A 10386-nucleotide genomic window follows, 5' to 3' on the forward strand; every position below is an offset into this window, starting at 1 on the left:
CTCTCCACCCATCCGCCGCCTCCCAATCATCCTTCCCCAACCTCCATCCCACCCCGCCCCGCAGCATCTCCACGCCACCACACCTCGTCGCGTCGCGTCGTCACCGGCGAGAAGATGGTCGGGCCGGGCCTCTACACCGAGATCGGCAAGAAGACCAAGGGTGGGTGACCGTCCGTCCATCTCGCCTTCCTTCCCTACGGATTCCCTTCAAGCTCTGGGGGTCGGGGGTGGAGTTCGCTGGTTATTCTCTTTTTGTTGGTCTGCTTATTATTGTTTTTGGTCCGTTTTTTTTTTGCAGATCTGCTGTACAAGGACTATCAGACTGACCACAAGTTCACCCTCACTACCTACACCTCCAATGGCGTCGTAAGTGCTCCGCTCCGTTAGAAACACCCCCTCTCCTCTTCTTCAGCTTCCGTCCTTTGTTCTAGGGAGTTGCTTTGCAGTGCTTTCGTCGGACTGGAACGAATCTGGTTGGTGTAGCTGTGGGATGGGTTCATGATCTTCTATCGGATTCGTCTATGGGATTCGGATCCTGTTGCTCGATCTTAGCGAGTGAGTGGCTATTTGGTAGCGAAAGCCAGCACTGGAGATTATTGATTAGATTGGGTTCCTGCATAGCCCTGCTTATTAGTTGTGCTCTGTGTCTATCTGTTTGTTCGTTTTTGCTGTAGGGAGGATTCGGCAATGTGTGGTTTACATGAAAGAGGGTTCGAATAAAAAGGACAGTGGAACCCCATGCTGTTGTGTGGTTCTAATAAAAACTGGGAGGTGATGTGAAATAGCAGCAAGCTTTAGTTATATAACTGGTGTCGCGCTCAATTTTCATGTTAGCACTATGTGGACAGTGGGAGAACAGTGGGTAGTCAGTTATTGAGTAGAATATAATTGTTAGTAGCTGAGCGATGTCAACACGGTATGGTGGATTTCCTTCCATGGTTGGGATGTGAGTAAATTGCAGGTTTTGATGGGTTTTAGACTTCTAGGAAAAATGTATCTGTACTTGAACTAAAACAATTGAGGATAATAAAAGTGTCATTGAAGTATTAAAAACCTGAAAAAACGATTGTATTGAACCCCAGGCATGCTGTTACCATAATTATGTTTCTCAACTCATGATGACTTTTGCAACTTGTATTTTCCGTTGATGTATTGGAGTCTGGAATTATATATGTTGTGGTCTAAATGATAAAGGCTTGGGTGATTTAACAACTAATTGTTTGGTGTGCGTGTATATATTTGATTGTTCTCTTAATGCTGCCTACATGCTTGTACTGAAAAATGCTTGTACTGAAAATTGTTACTATGTTAGAATTATTTGCATGCATGGCTATCATATTCTTATAATTTTAATATTCTGTGTTGCTTTTTTCATGCAGGCTGTCACTGCTTCTAGCACAAAAAAAGCTGACCTGATCTTTGGTGAGATCCAATCACAGATAAAGAACAAGAACATTACCGTAGATGTGAAAGCAAACTCAGAGTCAAATGTACATCTCTCTTTTCTCTCTGTATATGTATATACTTAACCCCTGGAAATTGCATGCTTTGTTCAAAATGGACCTGCAACATGTTCATTTCTTGTGACATCACCTAGACTAATAATTGTAGTTTGATAACTAGTATCAAGCATGCTATTTGTGTTGGTCAACAATTTGCTCGCTGACTAATTAGTTGATCTGTCATATTTCTCACCGTTCGAGTTCTGTTGACTGCTTGCTTTGATGTGATGTTCAGATCATTACTACAATTACTGTTGATGAGATTGCAGCGCCAGGACTGAAAACCATCCTTAGCTTTGCTGTTCCTGATCAGAGGTCTGGAAAGGTAATAATCTAATTCAGTTTATTATTTCTTAAGTGGAAGGTTATTCTTCAATGTATCCATTTATTTATTTCTGGTTGCAGGTTGAGCTTCAGTATTTGCATGATTATGCTGGAGTTAATGCAAGCATTGGTCTGACAGCCAATCCGGTAGTCAACCTCTCTGCTGCCTTTGGCACTAAGGCTCTTGCAGTTGGTGCAGATATCTCACTTGATACTGCCACTGGGAACTTGACCAAATACAATGCTGGACTGAGGTTCACTCATGAAGATCTCATCGCATCCCTGAACCTGTGAGTTTTCAAAGTGTAGTAATCTTATATATTTAGGCACTGTATGCGTCTGTTATTTGACAACGCTTAAGTTTATTTGATACTTGTAATTTCTTCTTTTTTTATTGTTAAGTGCAAATCCCGGTCTGGTGCAAGCGGTAGAGTCTTACCGCCTGTGACCAGAAGGTCCCGGGTTCGAGTCGCGGTCTCCTCGCATTGCACAGGCGAGGGTAAGGCTTGCCACTGACACCCTTCCCCAGACCCCGCACAGAGCGGGAGCTCTCTGCACTGGGTACGTCCTTTTTTTATTGTTAAGTGCAAATCCCTGCTTGATGCGTCTCAACTTGAAGCCGTTGTGTAGCTGGTTTAGTGCATAAAAATTATTCAAAATATTAATATTAATATATTGTCACTGTGATTTCACCTTTTGAGACATTTCTCAAATGGAGTTTTTGAAAGAAGCAACTTTATAATTTTGCTTCACTTATATTTGTTTGCATCAAACATGAGTTTCTAACTCACTCAGATTATTGCATGTACAGAAATTGGTCAAAGTTACTGACTTTGCTAAGTGTTTTTTTGTTTCATTGAAAAAAAGGGATCTCTTGCAGTAAGCTGGTGGCAATATGGCTAATATTGAGCCGTGCCTCCAGGAAGGGTTTGATGCTCAGTATTTTGGTTTTCTAATTGAGTGAAAAGTCCTCTGTATAATTTTGGGTTTGATGCTCAGTATTTTGGTGTTCTGATTGAGAGAAAAGTCCTATGTATAATTTTCTTATATTAAATGAAACTGATGTCATAGCTCCTCAACAGATATAATCCTGTTTCTTTTTGGATGTTTACTGTCTTATTATTGCAGTGCCTTCCAAATTTCATGTTACTGATCCAACCTTCTCTTGCAGGAACAACAGGGGAGACAGCCTTACTGGAGCTTACTACCACAAGGTGAGCGAATTGAGCAACACAGCTGTTGGGGCAGAGCTTACCCACAGCTTCTCGACCAATGAAAACACCCTCACCTTTGGCGGGCAGCACGCTCTGGACCCACTAACCGTCTTGAAGGCCCGCATCAACAACTCTGGCAAGGCCAGCGCCCTCATCCAGCATGAGTGGAGGCCAAAGTCGCTGGTCACCATCTCGGCCGAGGTCGACACAAAGACCATCGAGAAGAGCTCGAAGGTTGGGATTGCTGTGGCCCTCAAGCCCTGATTGGTTATCAAGACCATTTTTCCCCTTCTAAGCTCTCTTAGCATGACTGTTTGGCACGATCAGGTCAGCTGGGGAAAACAAAACTGTTGGGGTTCCCGGCATCTTTTGGTCTTCGCAGTCTGTGATTTCTAGAACTGCAGAATGTTTCATTGAGGAATTTTTTCGGTCATCTGTGTAGCTTTCTGCTAAATGAGCAACCTCACAATAATTCAAGCTCGGTAGAATTCTGAACTTGCTTACAATGGTTGATGGTGACTTTGTATCAATTGAGGTAGGCGTGGTTCTGTTTTCTGCAGCCATTTTTGTCTTGTGGTGTCGGGGACTTTACCCAATGCATTGATGGTTTTTTTGTTGGTGCTGTACTTAATTCATGTCATATAGTCCGATCAGTTTCTGCTTAGATGTGTTTACTGCTGAATGCAGTTCGTTGTCCCACGTCATGCTTGATTTTGTGTGAATTTGTATCAGGTCACCGTAAATAATTTAGTTATCAGCTTTAAGACAATTTTACCAATAGTATTAATTTTTAGCATATAGCTCATAACATAAATAGTACTATATGGTAAAGTCATAATTTTAAAGGCTAGTTTTTATTAAGAGATAGCTTTTGCCACTTTTCTAATAAATATGAAGAGATAGCTTTTGCCACTTTTCTAATAAATATGAAATAATGTATTTAGAGCTATTTCACATGTGCCGTGTGAGAGATGTCTTTCATGTTTCATCGCCCATGTACCGTGTGACATATGATAGGAGCATGAGAAATCATTTTATATATATATATATATATATATATATATAGTGATCTTTCACCTGATAGGAGCATGATAATTATACTGGTTTGTCGTTCGGTGACATGTGTTGCTTTGTCGTTTGTCAAAAGAGAAGGTCATCGTGCTGCATAGCATAATGTATTTAAACTACTTTTAGAGCTTTATTTCAATAATTGAACGCTCCTCTATCTACAATTCTTCTACGGAACGACCAGGTGGCTAATTTTTTTATCCGCAGACCTACTAATATACTATCTCCCTCCTTAAAAGCATGCAATTATAGGTTGCGTGCTACAAAAAGTAGTTCACGTTTGATCAAGTTTATAGTAAATAATATTTACATTTATGTCTTTAAATTAATTTATTATAAAAATATATTTTGTAATTAATCTGATGGTATTTATTTGGTATCATAAACATAGATATTTTTTATCTATAATTAGTTAAATTTAAGTTACTAAAATATGATACTGTGCTAGAATTGTATTCTTTTATGGATGGATGTAGTACCAATAAAAAGTATCATTGTTCAATGATTGATGACAAATGTAATAGCAAATTTGGTTTCATTAGTTGGATTGGATACTCAAAAAGATGTTGGTACTCAAAGTCCGGATGGAAAAAAAAGTCCAAACATGTTTTAAAGTTTACTAAAAACATATGGTCTAATTGTTTACTCACGCAAGACTTGCATTGCATAAAGAAAGTTTTGCAGGATAGGTTATGCCTGCGTGAGTGAATGGAATATACTTGAATTGCTTTGCGCTATACAACGCATATTAACCCCGTTCGCTGGTCTAAAACTTGGCTAAAACTAGCTGATTGTTGGGAGAGAGAAACACTGTAGCGGCTGAAACTGGCTGGTCAGACCAGCAAACGCACCCATTACCGGATGTGGTAGAACCACCCAAATTATATGGCCCACATGTGCCCATCAGTGTCTCATAGATTTCTAAATGCTACACACATAAGTCACACAATCACAGTAGTGTGTCAGGTATCCTTGGAGAACCCCGAATTATCTATATTTTACAACTCATATAGGATCAACATGGAGTTACCACAATATTACAACAATTGGTACAAGAATAATTTACATCAGAGTGCAGACTTATAACATTAGTTTACAAAACATGTTCAAGTCAAAACTTAAGTTCCAAAAGATGAGTAGAACTATAGAAGCAACTTAGGTAAAGCATCGAAGGTAGAAGGGTGACCGGGTCATGTCGAGCCCACCGATATGACCTCGATTAGAAGCATAAGTCAGGACCTACAACAGGGGTTAACAAACCCTGAGTCCTTGAGGGTACTCCACCAGTTTTACCCGACTAAAGAAAAGACTCCAAGGGCATGCTGGTTTAAAGGAAAGATCGAAGTAAGAAGTAACCTTTGCAGAAAAGCTTACTATGAGTGGATCCTTACTTTTAATGTTTTAGCTGCGCATTAAATCATTACCAGTATCCAGTTTGCACCTGATCTAGTTCAATCATTTCATTAGTCATCTCATCTCATATCCAAAAGTAACCATGTTTTATTGATTAACTACGATGCAGTTCCGTTGATCGAGTCTTCTTCATAGAGAAGTAGCGGCGATTCAAATCATTTTGGCCTAGCTGGGGTTTCCTTACCACACGACATATGTAGGTCCCGGTCTCGGACTTACATATATCAACCTTCAGTCGGTTCCTCCAAAATGTGAACCGGTCTGCGCTACCTGAGAGCACAGTACTCCATCTCCCTACGCTTCTCTTGGCGGATTCACAAGATGTGTATACGCTACTCTCACCATCTCTCATGCCCAGTGCGTAGTTGTCTTTTCATATAATGGAATAGCCGAGGTATCAAGCTTACCGAGTATGTGGCTAGTACTACAAGTCACGATCATAAGTGGCCCTACAACGATCGGTCCTTAATCGACACAGGCGAGATGAGCACGACTAGACAAACTAGTCTGCCTAAGAACACTTTCCATAACATCAAGTCCCACCTGGTCTCAACTTAACATTATCATTTCATGGTATTCTCATGACTTGAAAGCAGAACCGAGGTAAACCTATTTCTCGTGAATAATGAAACCATCATTCGACTTCTATCAAAGTCTAAGTATTACTAAGCATTAGAGATATTGACCTATTCATACTATCAGGGTAGAACTAAGGGTACCTGAATATCAAGGTAATCATGCAGCAACGGTATCCGATTAACTCCTAATTACTTAATGCACATCTCACAAGACTTAAAGTGTAATAAAGATTTATAAATACTAAGAGAGGGTTTATGCTCCGTGGCTTGCCTGTGTTGTAGAGAAAGTTAGTTCCATAGAGAGATCCAGGGGTTAAACTTGGCACCAACACCACTTATGGATGGACCTTCTCCAAAACTTGAGCAACGCGAACCTTCTCACTCTCGTAGGCACTACACGTAATAAATGATGCTTTGCTTAACCCCTGTTGTAGGTCCTGACTTGTGTTTCTAATCGAGGTCATGTTGGTGGGCTCAACATGACCTGGTCACCCTTCTACCTTTGATGCTTTACCTAAGTTGCTTCCATAGTTCTACTCATATTTTGGAACTTAAGTTTTGACTTGAACATGTTTTGTAAACTAATGTTATAAGTCTTCCACACTCTGATGTAAATTATTTTTGTGCCAACTGTTGTAATGTTGTGGTAACTCCATGTTGATCCTGTATGAGTTATAAAGTATGGATGATTCAAGGTTCCCCGAGGACACCCGACAGACTATCGGGATTGTGTGGCTTATGTGTGCAGTAGTCAGAAGTCTATGAGACAATTTTTTTGGCAAAATTAGGCCATCGGACACTAAAAGTAGGCTCTCTTTGCCAGCGGACATGCAAAATGGAGTAGTTTGCAGGTGGACACCAACGTTGTTGTCAAATTTGCTCTTGGACACTGTGCCGAATAAAATATTCATTTCTAGCTAAAGAGGAGAGAGAGTAGACACGAAATGTCCTTTTTGCCCCTGCTCTTTCTTCTCCCCCATCTCCTTCTCTGCTGAGGCCAAGCCTTGCCGCCTCCATGGTCGATCTCACCAGCTCCTCTATCCCCAAGCCACAACTATCATTAGGCTAGGCATGTGCGGCCACACGTGCACGGGTTGGGGCTTGGCCACCACAATGCCCAGCTGCTCCTGTAGCCGCACGGGCACACACCGCTTGGAGGTGGCGCGTGATCCTTGTCTCACGCCACCTTCTATGGTGGTGGTGACGCAGTCCGACACCTTGGATACATGAGCAAACACCATTCTCGAACATTTTAGAGTAGATTGCAGTCCCCTGTTGACATTCTTGGGACTGAATTTTGCATCTGAACGTGCGTGCGTCCATGCAGGCAGGGGCATATGGGTACCACAACCTCTAGAGATAGGGGTATGGCACCAACACGGTGGCGCTAAGCACAACACTCTTCAATAACTGGCCTCAGCTATGGCACTTGCTTTGAGGTGCGTAGCGACATGACGGGCGGTGGGAGCCACTCATGCCTACCAGCTCCAGTCGTGGTGATGGCCACCAACTTCTACCACCCAACAACTGCCCTCCCCACGGACTGATGGTGGCTAGTGCAACCCGCCACATGCCCACTTCGACCACTGCTCTGCTCACTCTCAGGTGCCACTGTCGTGCTACTGGTCCTACGAGGCACTGCTCTCGGCAGTCGATGAGCTCAACTTTGTGCGCCGCTGAAAGCCCTAGTTTGGTTTTGGATAATTGATAAAACCCTAGGACTAACCTTTGATCAAAGTGTGTGACTTAGATGAGGTTGTCCAATCCAAGTATTGGAGCTCGATGATGGTCTTAGAGAAGGTGATGGCCACAAATGAAATGATCAAGTGCTCCAACTTGGAAAAGAAGAAAGAGAAAAACAAAAACCAAGGCGATCAAGGCAAAGGTATAAGATATGTTTTTGTTTTGCCACTTAAGACACCATAGAGGGTGTAAGTGCATTTAGGATCGATAGCCATAGTATAAAGAGGGAAAATCTTTGGCTAAGCGGATTATCGAGTGCCACTAGGTGACATGGTTCTTGCATATGCATTTAGGGACCTAGTGTGCTAACATTTGACCCTTGAAAATTGCTTTGAAAAATGCTAACACATGAGCACACAAGTTCTATACTTTGTGGTTAGCAACTTGGAAGCAAGGGTGAAGCGGTTGAGGAGATAGAAAATGAAAAGGAGAAGGAGGTGAGAACCAGGACCAAAGGGTTTAGGGGGTCCTGGACCATATTTGGATGGGTCTGAAACCTAACCCTAGGCTCATGAAGGACTAGCAGTTGTTCTAGACCCTGCCTGGCAGGGGTTTTGGACCATCTCGGTCGGGTCCGGTTGGACTGAGTAGAGGAGGCCGAGAGCTGAGCTGAGCCATGGGTGCTCTGGACCTAGACGCACAGTGAGTCTGGACTTAGGCGCTTGGGTCTGGCTATGGCATGAGCGAGTGAGGTGACGTGGCGTGTGGAGGAGTTCTAGACCCGCACTGTGCGTGGTCTAGAGGCCAAGAGCTGGACCAGGTCTAGAGCCAATTTGGCTCCCTGGATGCTTACTAGATCCTTCCGGACCCTGAGTGCGCATGGGTCTAGGTCTATTGTTTGGGTCCGGTCCGAAGGTGCTATGTGCACACAGTGTTTGACCATTGGAGATGAGCAAACGACCTTGAATGGAGGGATAGGTGGCATTATCTTGTGAACTTGACCCACACTATAGTGGTCTAGGACCCTAGGTCCGGTTCCATAGTCTGGTTGCCCCGAGAGTGTAACGGCCTAGTGGAGGTCTTAGACCTCTATAAATAGAACTTGGACACCTTGGGCTCACCCTCTTGGACATTTTTGCCCTATGATACATCCTTGTGAGACTACGCAAACACCTCCTACTCATCTACATCATTGATTCATCCATCACAGTGAGATTGGGAGTGATTCCAAGTGCATTTGCTTGAGTGATTGCATCTAGTGGCACTTGGGGATCGTTGCGGCTGCGGAGTTCTTGTTACTCTTGGTGGTTGCCGCCACCTAGATGGCTTGGAGCAGCAGAGGAGCATCAACATGAGTTGGTGATTGTTTATGGCCATCTCCTAGTGGTTGTGAGCGGTCTTGTGCCTTCCTCGGTGGAGCGCCAAAGGCAACTCTAGTAAATTGCTCATTTTATTGAGTTACCTCACTTGTGGGTAGGTTCTTGTGGCGCCATTTGTTGGCTAGGTGTGTGATACCTATTAGCCACCGAACCACCAAGTGTTGGTCGACATAATGGGGATGAACGTGCCGACAAGCACGTGAACCTCGAAAGAAAAATCTTGTGTCCCTTGTGTGATTGGATTTCTCCTAGTGATTAGATTGCCTTCATATTGTGTTTGGTTCATTCCTTGACACGGCAGTATAATCACCCTACTCACTCCCTTATATTTCTTGCAAACTAGTTACCAAGCTCTTTAGTGTAGTTAGTCTCTGAGAGCTTGTTAGTTTGGTTAGTGTGGCTCTTTAGTTAGTCTTTGAGAGCACACTAGCTTAGTGAGTAGCGACTTAGCTTTTGTGTGTGCCTAGTGATCATAGCAACTAGAATTGTTGGGATAGATGGCTTGCAACCCTTGTAGAGCTAGAGCAAAATTATATTACGTCATTTGTTATACTAATTAATTGCTCTAGTGCTTTGTAGAGTTTTTAAATAGGCTATTCGCCCTCTCTTTAGCCATATTAGGACCTTTCAAGTGGTATCGAAGCCATGGTCACCATTTGATTGAAGTGGCTCAAGTTGTGTTCAACCATGTGGGGGGCAAACCACCATTCTTTGATGGCACATGCTATGATTTTTGGAAGGGAAAGATGAAGATGTATCTTGGTTCAATCAATGATCAAGTGTGGGATGTGACCAAGAGTAATTATGCAATTATTGATCCCACAATTCTCACCAACCAAGACATGGCAAACAAGCAATGCAATACATTAGCACTCAACACCATCTATAATGCCATTGATTCAAAGGTGTTTGAGCAAATTAAGGATTGTGAAAGAGCTAGTGAGGTGTGGAAGAGATTGGAGGAAACATATGATGGTACACCGGTGGTGAATGGTGCCAAGCTATACATCCTCAAGGACAAGTTGACAAGCTTCAAGATGAAAGGATGATGAGAGTATTATGGACATGTTCCATCTATTATAAGTGATTGTCAATGACTTAAGGCTTTGGGTGAGAAGGTCAATGATGATGATGTCTCTCATCGGTTCTTAATGTGCTTACCTCCAAGATTTGAGACATTGAGATTGATCATCATAAGAGGAGGATTGAAGCAACTAACCCCAAC

The 10386-nt window shown here is 42.7% G+C and overlaps 1 protein-coding gene across 1 annotated transcript; it reads left to right on the forward strand.

The window, feature by feature from the left end:
* LOC136551665 (mitochondrial outer membrane protein porin 1) lies at nucleotides 1-3599 on the forward strand. The gene is made up of 6 exons (XM_066543212.1): nucleotides 1-160; nucleotides 299-366; nucleotides 1380-1490; nucleotides 1738-1827; nucleotides 1908-2116; nucleotides 2998-3599. Exons 1-6 carry the CDS (start codon nucleotides 115-117, stop codon nucleotides 3302-3304), a joined length of 831 nt encoding a protein of 276 aa, XP_066399309.1. The 5' UTR covers nucleotides 1-114; the 3' UTR covers nucleotides 3305-3599.
* The last annotated feature ends 6787 nt before the right edge of the window (nucleotides 3600-10386 follow it).

The sequence above is a fragment of the Miscanthus floridulus genome, chromosome 4 (assembly GCF_019320115.1).
Source record: "Miscanthus floridulus cultivar M001 chromosome 4, ASM1932011v1, whole genome shotgun sequence".
NCBI lineage: Eukaryota > Viridiplantae > Streptophyta > Magnoliopsida > Poales > Poaceae > Miscanthus > Miscanthus floridulus.